Raw genomic sequence first — 25,916 nt, 5'->3', positions numbered from 1 at the left:
AAACATTATGATAATAACACACAACATAAAATTTACCATATTAACCATGTGTATGTATACGGTGCAGTAGTGTTAAGTATATACATGTTGTTGAGTAACAAGTTTCTAGAACTTGCTTCTCTTGGAGAACTGAAACTATAGCCACTATACAACAACTCCCCATTTCTCTATCCCCTGGCTTCTGGAAACAACCGTTCTATTTTCTGTTTCTATGAGTTTGACTAATATCGAACCTAAGGTAAGAGAAATCATACACTATTTGTCTTTGTGTGACTGGCTGATTTCTATTAGTATGATGTTTTCAAGGTTCATCTATATTGTAGCATGTGACAGGGCTTCTTTCTTTTTTAAGGCTGATAATTTTATAATATTCTGTTGCATGGATAGACCACATTTATTTATTTATTTATTTATTTATTTATTTATTTATTGAGACAATCTCACTGTGTTGCCCAGGCTGGAGTGCGGTGGCATGATCATGTCTCACTGCAGTCTGAATCTCACATTCTCAAGTGCTCCTGCCACCTCAGCCTCCTGAGTAGCTGGGACCACAGGCACATGACACCATGTCTGGATAGTCATCTTTCTGTGTAACTGGTGGAGAAATGGGAGGAACAGTAAAGAAACTGTCTTAGAATAAATCTGGTGACAGCAGAAGAGAATATGAGTCACATTGTCCTCACAGAGCCTTGAAGAGTGTGACAGTGTTTGAGGGCCACACTGTCGTCTTAGAGTGAAGTGAGGAGAACCTACATTGGTTTGGTAGTCATGGGGATGGAAGGAGGAAAGAAATGTGAAAGCTCATTGGCGGCAGAATCAAAATGGCTTGGTCTTTGTAGTCAACTATTAAGTGAGAAGGAGGAATTACTGGCTGACTTAGAAGAAGTAAAAAATGTGAAATATCGATAAAACACAAAGCTCGTGATTTTAGTCAGGGTAAAGACTAAGCATTGTGTAATTCTAGATAGATTATTAAGCAGTTTTGTTCCCATATTTTATATCCCATATGTTCTAGCTATGACCCTATTTCTTTGTTTCTTGACATAGACAAACATTTTTTAAACTAAGAGCTTTATTGTGATACAGTTTTTATATAATAAGCCTCACCCTTCAAGTGTACAGTTCAGTGGTTTTTAGTATATTCAGAGTTCTGCAGACATTATCACTCCCTAATTTCAGAACATTTTCATCTCCCCAAAAAAAAACCCTGTACCCACTAGCCGTCACTCCCTGTACCCATCTTCCCCACTGTTGATCCTGGCAACCTCTAATCTAATTTCTATCTCTGTAGGTTTGCCTATCCTGGGCATTTCATATAAATAGAATCATACCAAATGTGGCATTCTGTGACTGGTTTTTCTTTACAGAGATTATAAATCAAATGCCTGAAGATGCTAAGCTTAGGAGAGTGTTTGATGTACAACTTGGACAACTGAACTTTTTTAAAGTTGAAAATATGGCTGTGTCTGTATATGTGGCATATTATCCTTAGATGACCCTAACTTCAATTATTAAGAATTTTTTCCCCTAGTAATCTTCAACTGTCTCAATATTCAGCAGGAACCCCTTGGAGACAAAGATCAGTATGAATTTGGAACACATGTTGACAAAATGAATGTAATTTAATTTAGTACAGTAGTAAAGTCAACCACTTTTAGGTGTTGATGCTGCTGAAAGTGTACATTAAGGAAAAGTTTACCTACCTTACTTTTTGTGGAGGTGCTAGAACTACTTCTGTCTTGGGTTTAGATTTCAACAAACCTTTGCATGGGCATTATGTGGTTGCACAAATGTACTTTGTTTTGACCCAAAAATGCAAAAACTTCCTTTCTTCCCACTTTCTGAGACTCTGCAACCTTAAAGGAAGAGTGGGGTACTTTAAAGGAAAGGTGGTGGTGGTTGGATCATGGGTAACAATGTCTACTGTGTACTTCCTTTCCCAAAACAAGTCCCTGTCTACCGTCAGCATTTCCAAAATGTGAAGATCAGGTGTGGTGTTAACTCATTAACTAATGACTAGATTTTGAGTGGTTGTGGAAGCAAAATCTCACCGAGTGCCTGGATGTTCTAATTCTGTTAAGTCAGTGAGTGCATATTCCATACAACACTCTCTTAGCCCGGTGGCAGATTTAAGGAGTGGGTGATAGATTTCTATGTTTCAGAAATCAAATACACAAAGAATAAACATTTTTAATCCCATGATTCTTTGCCCAAGTTTAATTTTTTGGAGAGTTTTTCTTTTAGATTTTCTTTCCCTTCCATTAAACTTCTACTTTGAAAGGTCCCAGGGTTTGGGCAAAGCAAGTGAGAAAGACACTTGCTTCGATTCTCCAGGATAAGGGATTGAAGAGGACTTCTTTCCCTCATTTTATTATTGAATAATGTCACAATAACAGTTATTAAGGTGAATAGTCTACAGTAGAAGTTTTTAGATGCCTTCTCTGCAAAATAATTTGGTTTAGTCAACCCGAGGATGCCTTTGGTTAGCTGGAATGGAAGATGTGCAGGCTAGAGTGGTCTTGGTAAGTCTTCCAGGGGGAAATACAGCATTTGGAAGGGTAGGAAGCAGAAGGAATCTCAGGCAAGGGAAAGGTGTGGGCAGAGCCCCGGAGGACAGAACAGGTTGTGGTGGACTTGGTGTCCACATAGACCTAATTAGTGGTCTTAGCTTTTGTGTTTTCAAAATTACCACAGTTTGTGTTCTACAACTGTCATTCCCTTGATTTTATTTTAGACATACTATCTGTGTATTTTGAAATTTAAAATAACAGTAAAGGAGAAATGAAATTATTTTGTTTGAGAAAGAGTTAAAAAGTTAAAACATATGGATCTAAATAATTTTCTAATGGGAGATTTGGTACACCCCCAGAAGTTGTTTTTGGTTCAGAGAATAGTCTTTCAGATCTAGAAAGGACTTGAGGAGTCCCAGAGAGGTGCTGCCTGGTCTGAACCATTTGATGCTCACGACAGAATGGATAAAAACAATTTGAACCAGGAAACCATGCAGATGTTCATATTTTGGATAGGGTAAGGTCAATGCCATTGTCAGAGGAAAAACTCTTGGCCATCACAGGATGGGAGAGAAAGTTTGAGTTGTAAAGAATACTCAAATGCCATTTAAGGAAAGGGGTTCTTCTGCCCCTATTCTTTGGAATATTTAGAGCTAAGTTCTTAGTTTTTGACATCATAAAAATGTCAAAGTATTCTGTTCTAAGAGCCATTTCAAACAACTGACTAGAATTTCAGAGCAATTACATGAGAGTAATACCATGAAAATTTTTAAATTACCCATAGTCCTATATCCCTAACAAGTATGTTCATGTTTGCATGTTCTCTTCTCATCTTTACTGTGTGTCTACTTTCTTAGTAATGGCACATAGAAATTGTTTAAGCAGGAATAATTCTCGAGATAATTTTGTATGTTTCCTTTTTTCTTTTTAAGGTATGTATTGGGTGGAGGAGCATTATGTATTGAACTTCTCACAGAACAGGTGATTATTTTCTTATAATACTCAATTTTCAACCTCCATAGAGTGTTTTGATTATGTAAGTTAGATAGAAAGTAGAAGGTTCTCTTGGAGAAATTTTAGTGTTTTTTTTTTCATAGCTCCTACTTTCAAGAATGAAAAAGGTAAACCAGTAAAATGACGCTGTTCTTGGTACTGAATCTATGCTGGGATAGGCATTAAGAGTGACCTTTATTTAAGGTTCTAATTTGCTCACGTTGGGCACTTAGAACGTCAGTTTGTTGCTTTTTGTGCGATTCTGGAAATGGTCCAATTTTACTTTTTCCCCTTGACTCCAGACTTTTTAACACTGATGTGCTGCTGTTGAGGCATATGCCATTTTGTTAGGCCTTCTCAAGTGGGAATCAGGAATGCTGCTGTGTTCCAGAGATGTTTTGTTCTTCCTGTAGGGCTGAAGCAGTGCCTACTCAACAGAACCAGTCATCATGCAAAGAAAAGCCACCTGACTCAAAGGCAAAGCCAGAGTGCAGCTTGGAGGAAAGAAGGTATTTTATTAAGAATTTTACATAAACCATAAGATATATTTTATATTACTTTGTCAGCCTTCTTCGTGTCTTGACTTAATTCTTTCTGAGAGAATTCATTTCATTTTCATTTGGTTTGTTTTCTTCTTGTTACAAAGATGATCTATAGAAAATATAGAAGTATAAGAAAATTAAAGATACTAACTCATAACTGCTTAATGATTTAGTATCTGCTTGTTTAGTCTTTGTTGTATTTCCAGTAGGCAAACATGTCTACCGTTGTAAATTTATTATTGGTATGTATACCCTAGTAAGTTAAAAGTTATATGTACTTTGAAGTTTTGCAAAATTGAGTTCATATTATAGAATTAATTCCTGATGAACTTTTATGTGCTAGGCACTGGTCTTTTTATTTAATTATTTATTTTTACTTTTTTTTTCCTCTGTGCCTATGCTTACCAAGTCTTTTTATTTTTTACTTTTTATTAACTCTTTTAATCCTCTGAGTAAATTAAAAAGAGGGTATTATTAATATCTGCATCTTGTAGATGAGGTAACTGAAGGTAGGTAACTTGTCCAAGGTCACAGGTGGCAGAGCAAGGATTAAAACCAGACAGTCTGGCTGCCCAAGGCCCAACCAAGAGGAGCTGAGAGCAAGCCACTTGGCAGAAGGATGTTGGTCAGGCTGGTTTCCTGTTCAGTTACCATGAAACGTAGGCTTAACCTTAATTCTAGGACATTACCGAGAAAGCCTTCCAAAGCCATAGGTTTTTTACCATGACCATGACTTTTTTTTTTTTTTTGAGACAGAGTCTCACTGTGTAACCCAGGCTGGAGTGCAGTGGTGCGATCTCAGTTCACTGCAGCCTACCTCTCTTGACAGTCCACTGGTTAAAGCAATTCTCCTGCCTCAGCCTCCCAAGTAGCTGAAATTACAGGTGCCCACCACCACACCTGGCTAACTTTTGTGTTTTTAGTAGAGACGGGGTTTCACCGTGTTGGCCAGACTAGTCTTGAACTCCTGACCTCAAATGACCCACCTCTGCCTCCCAAAGTGCTGGGATTCCAGGCATGAGCCACCGCACCAGGACCCAAGGCCCTTAAGTTTTAATGTCTCATTCTTCAGTCAGATTTTCCTTGTTCCCGTGTGTTCAGCCAATTGTTTTTATGTTTGTGTTGAAGGAGAAACTAACAATGAAAATGGACTTGTTGACAGAAGAAAAGTAGGAATGCAGCCTCTGGTGCTGTTTGAGTGATCCCTCTGCCCCAGGCCTGGCTGTGTGCTGCTGTGTTCTGGTAAGGTGCATTGTAACCTTTCTGCGGCAGGTAAGAGTCCTGTACAGGTGCTCTGCCCACTTTACCTTTCAGGCTTCTGTATCAGCTGTTTTTCCCTTGTAGAATGTGCCTCTGACCTGTGCCCCTGACTTCCACCCCTTAACCCTACCCAAAACATCTTTACATGTCTGACCATCAAGCCTCTTCTGGGTCATATTCAGTTCATGCTGATATTTTCCCTTCCTCCCTTCTTTAGTCCTTACTGTTTTTGCTTTGGTCATGTTATGCTATATTCCGTAAGCCTTTAAAAATTTTGTTGTATCATGGCAGGGGAGAATATTTTATAATTATGCTTTGTGCATTTTATCTTCCACTCAATGAATGCTTGGTAAATATTTGTTTTATTGAGTATATGACCCTGTTCTAGCTATACTGTGTTTGAACAAAAATGTTAACTGCCTTGTAAGTTAACTGCTAAGAATTTGTCAAAAGTGCAGAGATAACATCCAGAACTTGTCATGAACATTACAAAAAGCTATCTAAGTGCTTGATGGAAGTCTGCAAATTGACTTCATGTGAAAGAGTGTAAGAAGTGAAAATATGAAGCATGACTGGAGCACCGGAGTGATAAAGCAAGGGTCCCTTTCTCCAGATCCTTTGTAACAGTGTCATGTGACCTCTTCTAGATCATTCTGAAAGACAATGCCAGCTCGGAACCTAGGAAAGCATCCAGTTGGTTTCCGCAGGTTAGGTGGTTCAAACCCTCATTAGCACCTTTGTTTTCTCTGCCTCAGTTTGCTTACAATGATGTTCTCAGTAGCTGTAATTGCTGTCTGTCTTTGAATACTTAAGCATTTTTTTTTTAGGTCACAGGGTATATGTGCATTTTTATTTTACCAAGTGTTAGAATTTTTACTCTGCCTTTGTGGGCTCTGGGTTAGCTACTTGGTTGTTTCATTGTAAAGTGATTAGCAGGAAGAACTGTGTGTGTGTGTGTGTGTGTGCGTGTGTGTGTGGTGTGTGTACTTTAAGTTTCTTAATTGGGTTGGTACATGTAAACCATTTAGAACAGTGTGTGTGTGTGTGTGTGTGTGTGTGTGTGTGTGTGTGTGTGTGGTGTGTGTACTTTAAGTTTCTTAATTGGGTTGGTACATGTAAACCATTTAGAACAGTGCCTGCTGCATACCACATCCCCATCAGTATTCACGTCTCTCATATTCTATCCTCACACTTGATTGATAGTTTGCTTGATTATGTATTTCTAGGTTGAGGATAATTTTACCTTAGAATTTCAAAGTCTGTGCTTTTGTCTTCTAACCAGTCGTGGTGGTGAAACCTCATGCCATCCTGAGTTTCACTTGTTTATGCATGACTTTCTCCCTGGAAGCTTTTAGGAATTTGTCCTTTCCTTGGTGAGCTGAAATAGCACAACAATGTACTTAGTGTGGGTCTTTTTTCATTCATTGTGCTGGGTACACCAAATGAACAGGCCTATGGATAGGCTCTTTCAAAGTTGGAGTCTTGAATCTTGTCATATTTTTGGTGTTAACTTTCTCTTTTCCATTTTATTTGTTCATTTTGAAGTGTCTATTAATTGGATTTTGGACCTCATGTCTTGAGTCTTGTATTTCAAGTTATTTCTAATTTTTTTTTAAATTTAAAGTTCTGGAATATTTTCTTATCTTTTGGCTTTCAGGAAATTTTATTTGGACTGTAATAACTTTAAGTTTTGTTTTGGTTATTTATTGTTGCTTAACCAATTTTCTCAAAACTTAATGGCATAAAACTACACATCTGTCTATCTGTCACTACTGTATGGATTAACTGGGGCTAGCTGGACAGTTTTTCTTCTGGTCTCATTTGGCAGCTCTCACTGTGCAGTTAGACAGTGTCAGGGACTGGTCATCTGGATGCTCAGCTGTAGTCGAATGTCTGAGATGGCTTCTTCACCCACAGGTCTGCTGCCTTGGTGTTTCTTGATGTGGCCTTTCTCTCTGCATAACATCTCATCGTCTCGGGTCTCTTCATGTGGCTTTTCTTTCTCCAAGAGGGTAGTCAATTCTTATGTTTGGCTTCCAGAAGCACAGAAATGAAGCTGCCAGAGGTTCTTAAGGCTTAGACCTGGAACAGCTCCAGTGTCATTTCTACGACATGCTATAGGTTAAAGTGAGTGTTGGGGCCAACCCAGATTGACTATGGATGGGCCTGTCTAAGGACATGATGACAGGAGGTATGGCTCATTGGCGACCAACTCCCAAGATGAAGCATGAGTTCTAAGAACTTTTTCTTCTCTGATTATTTCTTATTCATATTCTGTTTTGTTTTATACATGTAATATATTCACAAGTGTCCTTATGAAGTGATTTTGATACTCTGTCTTCTCCCTGGCATCTCTTTGTTCTTTAATAATTTTTTTCTTAGTTTATTCTGGTCTTATTTTTCTTTTTAAAGCCTTTCCTTAAATATCTATTCTATGTTGCTTATCATTTGTAGTCTTTTTTTTTTTTTTTTGAGACCCAGTTTTGTTCTTGTTGCCTAGGCTGGAGTACAATGATGTGATCTCGGCTCACCACAACCTCTGCCTCCCAGGTTCAAGCAGTTCTCCTGCCTCAGCCTCCCAAGTAGCTGAGATTACAGGCATGTGCTACCATGCCCAGCTAATTTGTGTATTTTTAGTAGAGATGGGATTTCTCCATGTTGGTCAGTCTGGTCTGGAACTCCCAACCTCAGGTGATCCACCCACCTCAGCCTCCCAAAGTGCTGGGATTACAGACATGAGCCACCGTGCCTGACCTGTAGTCTTTTTTTCATTCTTTATTTGTTCATTCATATTTGAGAGAGGTACTAAAAGACTGGGAGGTGGGGTGTGGTGACTCACACCTATAATCTCAGTGCTTTGGGAGACCGAAGTGGGAGGATCTCTTGAGCCCAGGAGCTCAATACTAGTTTGGGCAACATAGTGAGACCCCATCTTTACCAAAAAAAAGAATAGCTAAGTGTGGTGACACCCATCTGCAGTCTCAGCTACTTGGGAGGCTGAGGCAGGAGGATTGCTTGAGCCCAGGAGATTGAGGCTGCAGTGAGCTGTGACCATGCCACTGCATTCCTGCATTCCAGCCTGGGTGAAAGAGCAAGACCCTGTCTCAAAAAAATAAATAAATAAAAATAAAAGTAAAAATAAATAAAAATTGATTGGGAGTTCTTTGTGGCAAAGACTTGTCAACTGATAGCTTTTAGGAGGAATGTATGCTGATTCCGAATTGTTATCCTCCATCCCTCTATCTTATCTCCTGGTGCAATCATAAATGATGGCTGGAACTACTCCATTCCTCTGGATGTAAAATCTACATTCTCTTGCCTGAGGTAGATATGTTTGCTTGGGTTCTGTTTAAGGAGATGGGGCCAGCAGTGTGTTTCAGGGCCTGGAAAACGTGTTCTCTGTCTGGGCTTTTGGTTAATCTCTGTTTTCAGTCTTGCCTATCAGTCCCACTCTCGGGGGTACCTCGTGTCTGAGTCTAGATCATTTCCAGGTTGCTGTGGGACAAATTAGCCTCGTTGTTCTCAGTATCCTCCTGACCTCCACCTTTGTTTGCTTTGCTCCATTAATTAACCATTTTCCATTTACTGTCATTGTCTAATGAAGATGAATTCTCTTCTGTTGGTAACCCCATTCCTTTTTTGTAATTGTGTGCTCATACAATGTTTATTCTTCACTGTATTTCTATTGGAGCCTCAGGACAAAGAGTAAATGGTGAAAATATGTGTTCAGTGTTAAGTTTTCCTTCTGTAAGACATCTGCAACTTGTGTTTTTCACCGAATAGATCATGGACCTAATGCATATAGAGCTACTTTGTTTGTCATGATTGTGCCTTCAATTATATGTAGAAATATAATTTGTGAATTGCCTGATGAAGTTTTCCTAATTTTGAATTATCTTTGCATTCCTATAGTAAACACTGTTAGAATGGCTATGGTAATATTTTATTTTTGCATTTTTACTTCTGTATTAAATAAGATTATAGTTTTGTTTGCTTCCTTTAAGGCTGTTATTTCATTTCAGTATCAAGGGTATGCAGGGCTGAGTTGGGAAGCTTTACATCTTTTTTCTAAGATCTAGGATGTAGATCTGGTTTACACAGTAATTTTCAATGGCAGGAGTATTTTGCCTCCTATGGGACGTTTGGAAATATCTGGAGACATTTTTGTGGTCACAACTGGTCATGGTCGGGAGGTCTTATTGGCATTCTGTGGGTAGAGGGAATGTTACTAAATGTCCGACAACACACCAGGAGAACCCTCCACAAAGAATTATCTGGCCCAATATATCAATATTGCTGAGGCTGACAAATTCTGGTTTAAATAAGTATCCAATATGGAGGATGAGTCTTTGTCTTTTTCCTTCTTCTGCGTATTGGTCCCCAGATTTTCCACTACTTCAGTTAGTTTTCATAACTGTAGATTCTTAAAAAAAAAAAAATGAACACTTTGGCCGGGTGCGATGGCTCATGCCTGTAATCCCAGGACTTTGGGAGGCCGAGGCTGGTGGATCACGAGGGCAGGAGATCGAGACCATCCTGGCTAACATGGTGATGCCCCATCTCTACTAAGCCAAAATACAAAAAATTAGCCAGGCGTGGTGGCGGGCACCTGTAGCCCCAGCTACTCGGGAGGTTGAGGCAGGAGAATGGCGTGAACCCGGGAGGTGGAGTTTGTCGTGCCACTGCACTCCAGCGTGGGTGACAGAGCGAGACTCTGTCTGAGAAAAAAAAAAAAATGAACATGTCATCCATACTTCTAAGGTGTTGTAAAGATGTGCAAAGTTTTCACTTTTTGCATCATATTCACATGTGGCTATATGCCTTTTTCTCTTCAAAGTTTTCTTTATCTTGATTACTTATCAGAGGCTTGACTGTTTTAATCTCAGTCTTTTGAAAGAATTCTCCTTTAGTTTTATTTTTTAAATCTAGTGGTTTTTCTTTTTTACTTTTTCCTTATGTCTTAATTATTTCCCCCTTTTTGTTTGTTTTGCTTTTCCTAGTTTAGTGGATCAATGTAATTTAAATTGCTTTTTAAACAAACATGTAAGGGTATACGTTTTCGTTGGGTGCTGTTTGACTTCATTGCACAAGTTTTAAAATCTACTTTTTAATAGCTTGTACTTTCTAAATTATTTCATTGCATCTTTTGTTCACATTGCTCTTACTATTAATTTTTTATTTTAATTAATTAATGAATTTATTTATTTATTTATTGAGATAGAGTCTTGCTCTGTAGCCCAGGCTGGAGTGCAGTGGCATGATCTTGGCTCACTGCAAGCTCCACCTCGGGGGTTCATGTCATTCTCCTGCCTTAGCCTCCCAAGTAGCTGAGACTACAGGTGTCTGCCACCATGTCCGGACATTTTTGTATTTTTAGTACAGATGGGGTTTCACTGCGTTAGCCAGGATGGTCTCGATCTCCTGACCTCATGATCCACCCACCTTGGGCTCTCAAAGTCCCAGAATTACAGGCATGAGCCACTGCGCCCAGCCCAAAAGCTTTGTGTTTTTACAGATATTAGACATGTTTAAGAAAAAAAATCTTAACAAAAACGTAGGAGAATAAGAGAAACATTTTTCCAAAAAAGAGAAATCATTGTGATTATTTTATCTTATTAGAATGTTGGATAATATAGTCTGCCTCATTAATCATCAAGCATGCTATGGGTTTTCCATTTTTATAGGATCTGTATCTCAGTTAAGGTAATACTGGTAATTTTTGTACTGTAATCAAAGATGAAAACTGTAGGCCAAAATCATAGACCTTGCATAGAAGCTGGATAATGAAGACAGCTATGGAGAAAAACATAGATACACACACACGGACACACATATATATAAAGTATACACACATATATTTTTTAAAGTTTGAAAGCTTTTAAAGCAAAAGCCGGCCCCTCTTCTCTTCCAGAGTGGGAGGCCTCTCCCCTCTCTTAGAGTGGGTGGGGACAGCGGTTGCATGGGCAGCTTTCCTTGTGAGCCACAGTTCTCTCTGGACACACTGCTGTCTGGCCACACCCCCTTTCCCTTTCATCTTTCTCATTGACCAATGGGCTTGGAGCATTAAGGCCACACCCCTATTCCACATTCTACTGGGGCCCTGGTTACGCCTCCTCTGGCTCAGTCACACAGCTGCCTGGTAGGTGACTGGAGGTGTTGATTAGTGCTCACTGGGATTTCGCTGACGTGGCCCCAACCCTGCCTCCCTACCCACCCTGCGATGGCAGAAGAAACTCAACAGAACAAATTGGCGGCAGCCAAGAAAAAGGTAAAAACGCACTAGGTCATAGCCCCTCAAACCAGCCACAGATCCCCTCTGATGACAAGACCCCTGCCAGAGTCCATACAACTCCTGAAGCACACTGGACTGGGCCCCCCAACCCCAGTGCCTCTGGGCTACCCCCACCAAAGTTTTGTCAGTCAGCCCCACCCCTTCAGCAAACAGCCCAGTCCTTGCCCTCACCAATCACCCCAGGGTGAATTGGGTGGGTGACTCTTGGGGCTTCCCACTCCATTACTGGGCCTTCATCTCCTGCTGCCCCAAGCTTGATCTCCCTGGGCTCTTTGGACTCTCATCTCCAAGGATCCAGGCCCCACCCCCTTTGGTCTGGTGACTGCTGGGACTCCCTGCTGCAGACTCTGCCCTCCCCTCCTGTTGCCTCAAGGTCGACCTCCCTGGGTTCTTTGTGCTGGCATCTCCAAGGAGCTGAGTCCCAACCCTGTACTTCCCTCCCCTATCATGGAGCGGCGACTTGGACATGGTGCTGACATGGTCCCTCCCCCCACCAGGAGGAGTGGAATGTAGTGATGTCACAGTCCACCTGTAACTGTCATTACTGCAAGACTGGCCTTTGATCTTATGACCCAGTCCCCTAAGCATTCTCACCCCATTTCTGGTTCCTCTGGTCACAGCACAAATTTCCAGCTGGAAGGGGAATGGAGACTGGGACCTAGGAGCAAGCGGTTTCAGGCTGCCTCACTCCCTTACAGATGTTGATGGTGGGAAAATCCTACACTTCCCCCGTGAACTCAAAACGTTGACAGTATCTCTGGGTGGCAATGAGAGAATGGGTTTGGTTTGGTTTTCTCCCAGGCTTCTACTTTCCAGAGAGATTTTAACATTTTTTTCTGAGTTCTCCACCTCATATTCTCATTCTCCATGGTTCTGGGACCAGACTGCCCTTCAGTCAGTGGTCTCTGAAGTGAGATTCGCTCATCTTCTGTGGAATAGATCTTGGGAAACTGAACTTGACACCTTGAATCTTCCTCATATTATCTCAACCTTGGGCACTTTGAGTGCCACAGGATAAATGTGGGACATCTTTCTGAAGCATCAGTTTCCCTTGATTCTCTTGAGATCAAGAGAAATAACATGAATGTACTTAGGGATGACAGTCACTTAGGTTTCTAAGAGCATACCAGACTTCTCTCTGAAATGAGGCTTGGGTTGTCCTCTTTCTGATAAATTCTGATTTAAGAGAAAGGCTGCCTTCTGCCATGAGGACACATTGATATAAAAGTTTGAGGGGTACTGGTGCACTTCTTCACACTAACAGATGTGTGAGGATGTATGACTCTAAACCACATGGCATACAGTTCCTGCCTACTTAATGTTTACTTTTCTACCTCTGCCTCTGGGTTTGGTCCCTGCCAGCTGCTGATTCTTGGCAAAACCTCAGAGCTTGGAGTCAGAAGACTGAGTTTCAAAGTTCCAGTATTGCCTTTTTCTTTTTTTTTTCTAGCCATGATATCAATCCCTCTCAGTCACTAAGTGAGTGTGACAACACCTTGTACTGTTGTTGGCATCATTAAATCAGATGGTGTGTAAGTGTATTTTGTAAAAACTGTAAAGGAGGATGTGGCTGTAGGGGCTGACAGTTCTCATGAGTATTACTGCTCTTCTTTCCAACAGTTAAAAGAATATTGGCAGAAAAACAGCCCTAGAGTTCCAGCAGGAGTGAACAGGAACAGGAAAACAAATGGCAGTATCCCTGAGACAGCCACTTCTGGTGGTTGCCAGTCACCTGGGGATGTGAGTCTTGGCTGGCCAGGCTTCTGGGGACAGGGGGGCCAAGGGGCAATAGAGGGTAATTTTTAAGATTGTAGATGGACTGCTGGGTACTGGTTAAGAATTCTGGCTTTAGCTGGGTGTGGTGGCCCATGCCTGTAATCCTAGAAATTTGGGAGGCCAAGGCAGGCAGATCATGAGGTCAGGAGATCCAGACCATCCTGGTTAACACGGTGAAACCCTGTCTCTACTAAAAATACAAAAAAATTAGCCAAGCATGGTGGCATGTGCCTGTAGTCCCAGCTACTCAGAAGGCTGAGGCAAGAGAATGGTGTGAACCTGGGAGGTGGAGCTTCCAGTAGCCAAGATTGTGCCACTGCACTCCAGCCTGGTGACAGAGCAAGACTCTGTCTCAAAAAAAAGAAAAAAAGGAATTCTGGGTTTGAATCCTGCCTCTCCATCTGCTCTGCTAGGGCTATGATTTAGGGCAAGATGCTTGACCTAATTGGGCCTCTCTTTTCACATCTGTATAACAGAGGTGATACTGTTTGACTTCCACTTGTGAAGTTTAAATGAGATTTGTTATTGTTGTTTTTATGTTAATCCCTAGTACATGGCCTGCTGTAAACACTCAGGACACCCAGGATATGGTCATTGCTGTTTGAGTTTCCTCATCCCCAGTCTCAAGGGGAAGCCAGGACAATGAGAACAGTCACTTGCCATCAGGAATCACTGAAAGGGCCCCAGGATGGGATGGTGGGGAGATAAGAACCATGAGAGAAGTTAGCATAAAGGAGTTATGGGACAAAGGATCCAAGACAGGCAGAAAAGAAAATGTTGCCAGTTGATGGGGAAGAAAGGAAGTCAGAGGACTCAGACACTGTGGGGGACAGAACATCTCCATATGCGCTCTCATCTCTTGTAGTCAGCAAGAGATTTCCACAGGGAAGGCCCTACATCATCTGCTACCCTGAAGGATCTGGAGGTAAGAGGCTCTGGGCACAGGTGCTGTGACCCTTCAGGTCAACCCTCCAACCTCCTCCTCCAGGTGGGACTGGGTGCCCCTCTGCCAGCTGAGACAGCCCACACACACCCCAGCCCTAATGATTATTCTCTCTACCTCTCCCCCAACTCCTCCTCCACCTCTTCCTCTCTGCATGTGCCTCAGAGCCCATGCCAAGAACTAGCAGTAGTCCTGGATTCAAGGTCCGTAAAAATCAGTCAACTGAAGAACACCATCAAAGCTTTGGTAAGAGTCCACTGGGGTCCCCTGATTCCACACTGCCAATCCTGGGCTCCAGTTTCCCCTTGGGGCCCTGAAGAAAGGGGCTGGGGGCCCCTGGTGCCCAGGACAAATAGGGAGCTGGGGTGCCCAGGCCTCACCTGGAGGGACCCCAGAGCATGCAGCATGGCTCTTCTTTTGCTGCCCTCTTTGCCAACTCTCTCCTCTCCAGACACCCGTGCTCGAGTCCTTGCTACACAAGCCCTGGGGTTGTTGCCTCTCGGGGAATTGGTAGCCTGACTGGTTATCAGGGGCCCTGTATTTCTGCCATGACTCAGTCCCTAATTTGCTCTTTGATTCTCAACAAGCCACCTCTCCTTTTTAGGCTCGTGTTTCCAGAGGAGGTAGTGAGTATCAAAGGTCTCTGTTAGCTCTTGAGTCTGAGATTTAAAGGCCCACTAAAAAGGAAACCTCAGGGCCAAGGGCTCCTGTCTGTCCTTTTCCATCCTATATCTGCTGTGAAGAACCATACCTGGCCTGTACGTGCTCAGTACATGTTTATTGAATGAACCCACTTTTCTAAATCACAAGCTGCCAGAAGGAGGGGCCTTTCTGAAACTCCGTCTCTAGAGGTTTATGTTGCTGTCCTCTCAAGAGATTCCAGATTCAGACTTTGAGTTCTGTGGCTGTGGGCAAAAGCCAACAAAGACCCAAATCCTCTGTCCTTGGGAGCTTGAGGAGAGTTTACCAGTTCGTGTTCCCATTATGTCTGAGAACTTTGCCTTGAAAATCCATTCCTGGCCCCTGCCTACCGCTTCCTGGTCTGGGGAATAGAGTTGAGGGGGCCACCCTCCATCACCTTAATTTGACTTTCCCCACAGAAACAACAGAAGAAACAAGTGGAACATCAGCTGGAAGAAGTAACGTGATTTCTTTGTTTGCTCACGAGATGACTGCAGGGTTTGGGGGGCACTCAGACATAGAGGCCCCAGTCTCGTCTCACCTACTCCCAGCCTGGGGAAGAAGGCTCACTCCTCAGATTCCACCCCATCCCCACAGGGCCCCTGATAACCTGGTCCCATGGGTGGGCCTGTCCTGGGGCATTGGTGGCATTCTGGGTGCATGTCTCTTGCTGTGCCATCTCTGCCTCTCCCTGGTGAGAGCTCTGTCTTCCTCTTCCTACAGGAAAAGAAAGCAAACAACAAGAAACAGAAAGCCGAAAGGGAGCTAGAGGTGAGTGGAGGGTGTGAAGTTTCCTCCTGTCCTCCGGAGAATGTTTCTTTCCTTCTCTTTCAGCACTTGCTTGGCTTTTCTCCCAAAGGTTCAAATCCAGACATTGAACATACAGAAAGGGAAGCTAAATACACACCTGTACCACATGAAACGTTCTCTCAGATACTTTGAAGGTGAGAATCTGGGCACCCTGTCATCCTTCAACCTGGCACTTTGACAGGTCTTCAGGGGGAGTCCTTTGGGACCCATCTCAACTCTCTCATTACAGAAGAGTCAAAGGATCTGGCTATCCACCTGCAACATTCATTGCAGCGTAAAAGAGAGTTAGAGCAGGCTCTCTCTGCTGTCACCACCACACAGAAGAAGAAGGCAAACCAGGTGAGTCCAACCACCTGCCCCATCCCCTGGGAGCCTGGCTTCACAGATGGAGGAGTGAGCCTAAAGGTCCCTTCTGCAGGATGGAGTGTCCTGCCCAGAAGGCAGCATGGCCATTTCTTGCTGCTTTTTTAAAAGGTTTTTAGTGGCAGCTTGGGGCTGAGTCAGCTGCTGTGTGTGAGTTGAGGGGCACTGTGTGGAGTGAGCACTGGACGCAGAGCTTGGAGGCCAAGTGCCTGCCCCGCCCTTACCTGGCTGTGGTCTTGGGCAAGTCCTAGGTGGGGTATTGGGTACTTGTACTGTGAAGGTACAGAAGAGTACTTCTAGTATTTTACCATTTCTATAGAAAGAGGAAATGTGTGCATGTGTGTGTTTGTGTACATACTATGATAATATACATAAAACATGTCTGCAAGCATTCATAAAAAATTCAGGAGAGAGCAACAAGTTGGCTGGGAGATACTTCCCTTCTGTACCTTCTGAGTTTTGGACTATGCGAATGTATCATCCTTTCAAAAAGTGAACAAAAGATTAATTTTCCCCTTCCTATCTGTGCCCCCATCCCCAGCAAGAAAAATGGGCTTAGAGAATTGGATAGACCTGGGTGTTTATATCCCAGCTCTGCCTAAGTGAACTCAGGCAAGCACTTAACCTCAAATACTCCATGTTTTTTCATCTATACAAAAGAGGTAATCATAGTAACTGTCTCCTATGGTGGTTGTGAGGATTAAACGGGATTGTTAGCATTGTACCTGGTGAAGCATTCCACAAAGGTTCAAACAGTGGTAATAATAACAGTAATAACAATAGCAATATTATCTGATCTCTCTGGGCCTCTGTTAGCCAGCTATAAATTCAATCTCATTCCCTGTCCCTTCCAACTTTACTGAGTTCTTTTAAAAACCAGACCACGGGCTTGGAAATGCCTTGATCTTTACTGAGCAAGTTGTATATTGGGCCTAGCCCTAGCCCTTTTAAGGGGCACTGTGTGGAATGGCCCGGGCTCACCAGATTGAAACTGGTCACTCTTCACCATCCAGTTTTCCAGCCACAGTAAAGCACGTATGGAGTGGAAGTTAGAGCACTCCATCCAGGAGCAGGCACTGCTGAAAGCGCAGGTGACACAGGTGAGGTTTTCTGAGGGATGGATGTGGAAGGAAGATGACCCCAGGTGGCCAGGAGCAGGAGAGGACCAGTGACGGCCCTTCCTAACTTCTGTGCCCATTCTTGCAGTTGAAGGAGTCATTTAAACAAGCCCAATTAGAAAGAGACGAGTGTGTGCAACATCTAAAAGGAGAGAGGGCCCGGTGGCAGCAGAGGATGAGAAAAATGTCGCAGGAGGTGAGATCTGACCCTTCAGCACCCCCACCTTAGATAGGTCACTGGATCTTTCTGGGCATCTTTAAAATGGCAATAGTACAGCCAGAGGTGGTCATGGGTCTGGGCTTTGTGGAGGTGGGGGCAGAGAGGGAGATGGCAGCCTGTCCAGCCACCAGCCCCTCTCTCCAGGGCCCTTTCCCCTTGTGCTTTCGGCAGGTTTGCACATTAAAGAATGAAAAGAAGAATGATATGCGTCGGATAGAGAAGCTGGAGAGGAGCTTGTCCAAACTGAAAAACCAGATGGGTAAGATGGGGCTGGCATGACCTGGGAGCAGGATTGGCATCAGAGGGCTGTGAGGGTGGCTTAGAATGCCCCAGGGAGGTAGGTGGATGCAAGGGCTTTGAGGCAGAGGGAAAGAGGTCTGTGCCAGGAGATGGCAAGTCTTGTCATCTCAATAAGTCTCAGTGTCTCAGTGTCCCCATCAGCAAGGAGGGCCCACTGTCAGTCACCCGCAGTGCTCTTTTTTTGAAACTGGTTTGGAAGACTGGCTACCATCCCGGTGCGTGGAATCATAAGCAGTGAGGCCAAGTTTGGGGAGTCTGAGAGGAGCTGTGCACCAAGAGGAGGGTTTTTGTTTTGTTTTGTTTTTTTGAGAATCCAGAGGCCCTTATTATCTGCTTCCTTTCTCAGCTGAACCCCTGCCCCCAGAGCCCCCAGAGCCCCCAGCAATGTCCTCCAAGGTGGAGCTGCAGCACCTGAGGAAGGAACTAGAGAGAGTGGCAGGAGAGCTCCAGGCCCAAGTCAAAAACAATCAGCGCATAAGCCTCCTGAACCGGGGACAAGAAGAGAGGATTCAGGTGCAGGAAGAGAGGCTTCGGAAGCAGGAGGAGAGGCTTGAGGAGCAGCAGGAGAGGCTTCAGCAGCTGGCCAAGCCACAGAGCATCTTTGAGGAGCTGGTGCGTTGCCCCACCGGGGGAGCCTGCCCTCCTCCCTAGCCCTCCGGGCCTTTGTTTCCCCACCTCTAAAATGGGGCAGTGTAGCCCTCATGTGAAATGTTACTTCTAAGGGCACCTGTGAGCCAGGTGGCTGTGGGAAAGAGGGGATGATTTTTCTAACCTGCCTCCACCCTTCCTGGTGCCATGGGAGGCAGACACCAAGTTCTGGGGTTTCCAGCTGCAGTGGGTGGCTGCTGATTGCTTCTCTATGTCCAGAACAATGAGCACAAGAGCGCACTGCAGTTGAAGCAGCAAGTAAAGGAGCTACAGGAGAAGCTTGGTGAGGTGAAGGAGAAAGAAACCTCCACCCCATCCAAGAAGGGCTGTGAGGCGGGCAGCAGCCTCTGGGGAGGGGAGGTGCCAAGCCAGGGGCAGCTCCAGCCTGGGGGCAGGTGACCCCAGCACTCTCCAGAGCAGTACTGTGACTGTTTCTTGCTTCCTGCCCTCTGACTTTTAGAGGTGGGTAGCCCTGGGCTCCTCTCAGGTCTGGACATCATCATCCCAGCTAGAGGCATGGAGCCCCCAATCACAGGGGAAGAGACGGTGGTATAACAGGCTCCTTATGCCAGGTGCAGTGGCTCATGCCTATAATCCCAGCACTTTGGGAGACTGAGGCAGGAGAATCACTTGAGGTCGGGAGTTTGAGATCAGCCTGGCCAACATGGTAAAACCTCATGTCTACTAAAATTACAAAAAAATAAAATAAATATTAGCAGGGCATTGTGGCACATGCCTGTAATTCCACCTACTCAGGAGGCTGAGGCATGAGAATCGCTTGAGCTCAGGGGGTGGAGGTTGCAGTGAGCTGAGATTGCACCACTGCACTCCAGCCTGGGCCACAGAGTGACACTCTTGTCTCAAAACAAAACAAAAAGACTCCTTAGATTAAAACTGGATTCCAGCCTGGTTCCACTGGAATGGTTCACCATTCAAGTACTTTTCATCTCAAAGTCTGTTTCTTTAACTTCAAAGGGAAGTTAGCATTTTCCTTACAGAGGTGCTGAGGATTAAATGAGAAGAGGGTATGAGATTTGAGGCTGGGGAAGGAGGCATGGGGTTCTAGGAAAGGGAGGCAGTCACTTAGGCCTGGAGCAAGGGGCCAGGGGCCTGGGCAGGTGACAGAGCCCCACAGTGCCCTCGCTACCCCACTAATGGGCCCAGAATCTGGAAACCAGCCACCACGTGCTCTCACGCCCAGGATCTTCCTGCAGGTGGAGCTGAAGAGCCAAGAGGCTCAGAGTCTGCAGCAGCAGCCAGACCATTACCTGGGTCACCTGCAGCAGTACGTGGCCACCTATCAGCAGCAGGTGGCCGCCTATCAGCAGCTGACCTCTGAGAAGGAGGCACTGCCCAGGCAGTGACTGCAGCAGACCCAGCTCATGAACCAGCTGCAGCAGCAGGAAGCTTGGGGCAAAGCGGTGGCTGAGATGGCCTGCCAAAAGTTGCAGGAGACCCAGGGGAGGGAGCTGTGGAGGACAGGGCCGTGAAGGGGATGACCTGGCAAACTCCATCCCTTCTCACTCTTTCCTGTCCCCTTAGGAGCACCTGGAAGCTACCAGCCAGCAGAACCAGCAGCTAACAACCCAGCTGAGCCTCATGGCTCTCCCTGGGGAAGGTATGGGAGACCGCTCAGAGGAAGAGGAGAGAGCCCCAGGAGGAAGGGGGGACTGTTAGCAGCATAGGATTGAGGAGTTGGAAGAGACCTTTAGAACAGCTGGTCATTATGCCGACCGGGTGCCTGCACTAAGTTCGGCATCAGTGTGTTGACCTCCTGTGAGCAGGGGGCCACCAAGTTGCCTAAGGATGGCTGAACTGGCCCAGGTCAGAAAGAGAGCAGGTCAGAACTCCCACATCGACCAGTAGTGGGAGTGTGCCTGGGTGGAATAGCAAGATTTTGATTCTTAAAAGTACAAATAAAGAAGAGCAGCTCATTCCTCTCTGGGAAGGGGCTGGCTCAGGGTTACACAGTGAGGGTGGAGGCAGAGGTGGGCCCACAGTACCTCCCTTGTTGGGTTGTCTGAAGACCCCTCTGGCCACCCCCCACAGGAGATGGAGGAGGACATCTGGACAGTGAGGAGGAGGAGGCACCTCGGCCCATGCCAAGCATCTCAGAGGACCTGGAGGGCAGGGAGGCCATGGTGAGCCTGACTCCCCCTGCACCCATTTTGCCACCTTCCTCTGTGGTCCCTCCAAGACCCCTTTATGCTCTTAGTTTCCCTGCATTCTGGTTTCTCTGGACCCTCACCCCTTCTGGGAGCCAGTGGTCAGACACCATTTCACCCGTAACAAATGTGTACTCTCTGAGGCCCCAAGGGAAGGGGCTGCACTCCACCTCTCTGCCCCATTTGCTGTGTGTATGCCCCTACAAGAATGCTCATGTCTTGCCCTCAGGTGGCGATTTTCAAGTCCGCTGGAGCCAGTGTCCAGGAGGAGCAAGCACGGTTACAAGAGCAGGTGAAAAAGCAGAGGGTGTGCTGCCAGTGCCTGGCTCACCCGGTGGCCCCTGCCCTGAAGGAGCCAGAGGCAGTGGTCCCAGCCCCAGGGACTGGGGGCAAGTCTGTGAGTGGGGAGACCCACTGGGCCCTGCAGGAAGTCATGGAGAAGCTGGCCCATGCCAGGACTCACCTCCACCTTCTCCATGACTTGAAAATGCCACCTGAGGGCAGGTCGCTGCCGAGATGTGACCGCAATATTTTGGCTCCAGAGCGGCTTTATGGACCACCTGGAGGAGAAGGCAGACCTGAGTGAGCTGGTGAACAAACAAGAACTTCGCTTCATCCACTACTGGCGAGAGAGATGCCATCAGTGAGTGGGAGGCCAGGGCACCACAGGGGGAGCTGCAGGGCCGTCAGAGGGACCCCAGCATCTGAGCCCTGTCTTCTTGCAGGAAAATCCATCACGTTTTAACAGAGCCAGGGGGCAGTGCCAAAGATGCGGCACTGGGAGGAGGACATCATCAGGCTGGCCCAGGACAGGGAGGAGATGAAGGTAGGGTGTGCAACATCTCTGTGGGGGTGGGGGTGGGGGTGGGGTGGGTGTGAGGGTGGGTGCAGGCAGCGGCATGACAGCTGAGCACCCCTCCCTCCAGGTGAAGCTGCTGGAGCTGCAGCAGATGGTATTGCGGCTTATAGCAACTACAACAATGGTCACAGAAAATTCCTGGCTGCTGCCCAGAACCCTGCTGATGAGCCCGGTCCAGGAGCCCCAGCCCCCCAGGAACTTGGGGCTGCAGACAAGCAGGGTGGTGAGTAGAGCCCTCAGGCGGGGTGGGCAGGCAGGAAGAGGGGTTCTCCCACTGTGCTTAGATCTCCGCCTCCCTCTCTCCAAAGATCTTTGTGAAGTGAGCCTCACCTCCTCTGCTCAAGGAGAGGCCAGGGAGGGTCCTCTCTATGACAACCCTACCACACAGCCAATCGTGCAGGACCACCAGGAGCACCCAGGCTTGGGCAGCAACTGCTGTGTGCCATTCTTTTGCTGGGCTTGGCTGCTGAGAAGAAGGAGATAAACATCACTGTCATCAAAGAGCTGCTCAAGAAATTTTTAAATAAGAAACCAAGTTATGGGGTTAATCTCCTACACAATTCATTTACTTCATTTGAATGTTAGAGTCACTCATGATTATTTGTGTTTCTAATTTATAGTTTAAGTTTATTTGTAAAAAGTTAAAAGAGAGTGGGTCTCTGTGGCTCTCACTGATGTTCACTCTGGCATCCTTTAGCATTTTTCTTTTTTAATTTCATAATTGTAGGTCATTAGCATGCATATCGAGTTTGCCCTTATGTGGTGGGAGTTCAAACACACAAAGACCCACTCTTTGCAGAAAATTGTTCTCGTTGGTTTGGAATAGGCTGCCATGCTTCTTTAATGTTATTGCAGCATGTATATTCACTACAGAATTGAGACAAAATTTGCCTATGTTCTACTGTTGTTTGATCTAATCTTAATCACAGTGAGCTCTTCATTAGCTCAATATGTAGTTTGCCCCCAAGTGTGCACTGTTTATTACTTTGTAATATGCCACTATGAGTACTGACATTTAGAGTTGTTTAAAGGCCGAGAACTGGAAACAGCCTTTCCTCCATTTTCTGTGTGTTGGTGATGGGAGTAATAACCTTTTGGGGGAGCTTTTTAAATCTCACAGAAGAGGAAAGTGGCCTCCTCTGGCAGGTATGTGCAGGACAGAGTGTGTTTCATCTGTTCCAGTGCCAAGAATTAGCGCTGTATTATGGTGGTTCCCTTAGGATTTGTATGTGCTCTGGGCTCATGAAGATATTGCATCAGGAGCTGCAGCAGTTGTACTCTTTTTTGATGACCTAAAAAGGGCTTATTTCTGAGGAATGAAAGGTTCCCATCGTTGACTGTGGATGTGGAAAACCTTTCCTAGCTTAGAGCATTTGTGTCTACAATACATTTTAAAGTCAGAGTTCATGTTACCTGTTTTAATCACATGACTTCCTGTCCCAGTTCACAAAAGGGCGCTGGTGGGCATTCTTCTTAATGTATTTAGTAAAGATCATAAGAAATCCTTTACGAGTTCAAATGTCCCTGGAACAGGCATACAGGCTCTAGTCAAGAATGAATTAGAGTGAAGGAAAGCTGTGTGGTGCCTGGCATTCCTCTCTGTTCATGGAGCTTCTTTGAGGCTTGAAGATTGATTTTACCATCTAGACATCTCTGGCTAATACCTATTCTTCAACCACCTTGGTTACTCTGACATAGGAATTTACTTCTTTTCCTTGAATGGAAAACACTTTAAAAAATAATAGAAACATTATTATAAACTAATATATGTGAGAGTGCTTAGTTGAAACAAAAAGGAATTTTAGTACACAGTATTATACTATGTTTGAAAATCAAGGAGAAGTTTATGAAACTTAAAATGTTTCCAAACTGCAGTGCAATCTACTGTTTGTGAATGTCAATGTATTATCAGGAAACGTGTCTATACCGTCACACAGTTATATTTTCTCACAGACTTCTTTACAAAGAGTGAAATATGTTTTTGTACCTCTCTGTTTCAGTCAGGGACATATTTAGTGCAATATTCATGTGATTGTGCCTACGCATGATGAATGAATGCATTTCAGTCATATATTGCCTAAATCATAACTTGATGCTTGGGAAAACTTCATGAAGTTTTAATGTCTGTATTCCAGAACACATCACATTATTAGGATGTAGGGAGATATGTATGTGTGCTCCCTGGTGTGGGGATTTCTAGTTACTAGACCATCTCCATATTTAGCATTTGGCATCCTCATGATACTTCTATGACATTAACAGGAGAGCAGCAATACGATTTTACCGATGGAATAACAGATTTGCCAGCATTCACTGAAAGAGGGCAAATATTCGGTCCTTGTGACTTCAACTGACTCTTCCAAATTTTATGAATGTATCAATGTATTAGATAAACCCAGTTTCAGAATGATAAAGAAAAAATGTTAGACCAAATAATGTGGCTAATTAACAGTGGTACGATTTCTAGCCCGTGGGTTTAAAATGCACTTAAAGTCCTGTTCTTGCCTTTTATTTTCTGAACTTGCTGCTTTTGCATTCTTTGTGTTCAGTTTAAAGACAGTTTCTTTAAGAGCATTTTAAACCCACGTGCTAGAAATCGGACCACTGTTAATTAGCCACATTATTTGGTCTAACATTTTTTCTTTTATCATTCTGAAACTGGGTTTATCTAATACATTGATAAATTATTTCAAAGATACTTTTATCATTGAAATCACTTCACTTTACCCTGATAAACATCAGTGACTACGAATGACCTTCAGATAGCGTTTAGCATCTGTAACCAATCTGACAATAATGTGTTCATCAGGTGCCTATGGATTAAATCACACACTGGCATATTTAAGCTGAAGGTCAGTCTGGAAAATAAATTTACTATATTGACTGAAATACCACTCTTTGTGTAGGTATTTGTCATATATTTAAGAAAAAGCTAAAAAGAATGGAAACTGTATGACAATAACTTAAGTCTTTCTTCAAAGTGCATGCCGTCTTTTGCGATACCCCATTCAGCCAAGTATTTGTGCTCTTCCTCATTCAGTATAAGGCAGCTTTCAGTTTGCTTAGAAGGCAACATTGGAATGTTAGAGTTCATCAGAAACATAGAATTTTAAAATGTGAGTCCCGCTGAATACATTTGAGTTTCTGTAGGAAGAACCAGAACACCTGAAGATTGCAGTATATAATAATCATTTTAAAAGTATTTGATTAAACCTGATAGATTTTCCAGAAATGAAAAAATATCAGCTCTAAAACCAAAGCTGATTTTTAGAAAATTTGAAAATGTAAATCAGCCCTATCCATAATATATTTTCTGTAAAACTTTATCTTGAAGAGTCATTTTAAAATAATATAACTATTAAAAAATGTAACTGCTATCTTAATGTTCTGAAATAAGTTAAAACATTTTAAAATATGAATACTGTAGTGTAAAAGAAAGAAACGGTGGGAAGGAAAAGCAGAGAATGAAATGGCAATTCCAGTCCAAAGCTTTATTTGCCAAGTTTTCTTAGAATGAATTTTACCAATTTATGAATTCTTGTGAACAGAATGTGTCATGGAAATACTGAAAGATTTTTCCCTAGAGAGGCATTATTGACTGCTGGTGTGATGCTACTGTAATGTAATAAATCATTAAATTGTTTCAAAGTATTGTTTTTGCCTTAAAATTTTATTTTGCGTTTCTTGAAAACTATAGTATTAAAGGTATTGATACGTGCAACTGCTGGGCATGCTTCACATGAGATAATATGTTTCATTTTTTCACAAAATTGTAACATAACTATGCAAGTGTTTATTGAAAGAACACAAAATAAAAAAGTTATGGGATTAGAAAAAATTATGAGGTTAAAAAGTTATGGGATAAAAAATGTACAAAAGTTGTGGAAAAAAAGTAGAAAAAATTTTTATGAAAAGTTACAAAAAAAGTTATGAAAAAGAAGTTATGGGATTTTTTTTTTAAAGTCATGGAAAAAAAATAAAAATTATAAGCAGGCCCCTGTTAGCAAAGCCTGGAGAAGTGGGGCTGGAGTCTCCCCCGCCACCATGTCCCTACCACCCCTTCCCAGGCACCCCTTTACAATTACGGTAGCAGGACAAGACCTCTGTCTAATGGGGAAAGACAAACAGACCCTTTGCCACCTTGACCAAGGCTGAGTCCCTAAATTTCTGGGTGATGATGATTGTTATTTAAGAGCCAGAGGCTGGTGGAGTTGGTTTGTTTGGAGGAGGCCTGATGGCCCCCTTACTCTCACCATAGCAACTTTTCCCTCAGGGGGGCTCCCTTCTTATTCAGAGAGGCAGGACAGTGGGGCTAACTGTGGACCAGGCGAGGGCACGGGCTGCTGGGGTGGCCCCCCTTCCCCAGCGTACATATTGTGTCTGTGTAAGGTTTTGTATATTCCAGAGGGTAGGGCCGCCCCGTATCATACCTAGCT

The 25,916-nt window shown here is 44.0% G+C and overlaps 2 protein-coding genes across 5 annotated transcripts in view; one reads left to right on the top strand and one right to left on the bottom strand.

Annotated features, from left to right (window-relative positions):
- The window catches only part of LOC129014667 (putative GED domain-containing protein DNM1P46), an 86,479-nt gene that overhangs the window by 58,033 nt on the left and 2,530 nt on the right, over positions 1-25,916 (bottom strand). The gene's annotated exons all lie outside the window — the stretch shown is intronic.
- On the top strand, positions 11,343-25,131 carry LOC129014666 (golgin subfamily A member 8M-like). 4 transcript variants are annotated; one of them, XM_063653299.1, is made up of 20 exons: positions 11,343-11,573; positions 13,218-13,337; positions 14,239-14,298; positions 14,482-14,562; positions 15,417-15,455; positions 15,721-15,768; positions 15,857-15,941; positions 16,037-16,146; positions 17,184-17,270; positions 17,377-17,484; positions 17,680-17,767; positions 18,155-18,420; positions 18,676-18,744; positions 19,999-20,074; positions 20,506-20,597; positions 20,851-20,913; positions 21,164-21,264; positions 21,347-21,447; positions 21,548-21,703; positions 21,789-25,131. In XM_063653299.1, the coding sequence occupies exons 1-20, from the start codon at positions 11,526-11,528 to the stop codon at positions 21,962-21,964; spliced, it is 1,974 nt and encodes a 657-aa protein (XP_063509369.1). In that variant the 5' UTR covers positions 11,343-11,525; the 3' UTR covers positions 21,965-25,131. The 4 variants fall into 4 exon arrangements, with proteins under 4 accessions (XP_063509369.1, XP_054308235.2, XP_054308241.1 ...); XM_054452260.2 differs by lacking the exon at positions 18,676-18,744; XM_054452266.2 differs by lacking the exon at positions 20,851-20,913.

This window comes from Pongo pygmaeus, chromosome 16 (assembly GCF_028885625.2).
Source record: "Pongo pygmaeus isolate AG05252 chromosome 16, NHGRI_mPonPyg2-v2.0_pri, whole genome shotgun sequence".
Taxonomy (NCBI): Eukaryota; Metazoa; Chordata; class Mammalia; order Primates; family Hominidae; genus Pongo; species Pongo pygmaeus.
This window is presented reverse-complemented; position numbering and strand designations above follow the sequence as displayed.

Excerpts from the sequence above, each read along its gene's own strand:
- LOC129014666 (XM_063653299.1), top strand. The coding sequence starts at position 11,526 with ATGGCAGAAGAAACTCAACAGAACAAATTGGCGGCAGCCAAGAAAAAG. Across the intron at positions 13,338-14,238 it reads GTTGCCAGTCACCTGGGGAT|TCAGCAAGAGATTTCCACAG; the intron begins GTGAGTCTTGGC and ends CATCTCTTGTAG. Across the intron at positions 21,704-21,788 it reads GGCTGCAGACAAGCAGGGTG|ATCTTTGTGAAGTGAGCCTC; the intron begins GTGAGTAGAGCC and ends CTCTCTCCAAAG.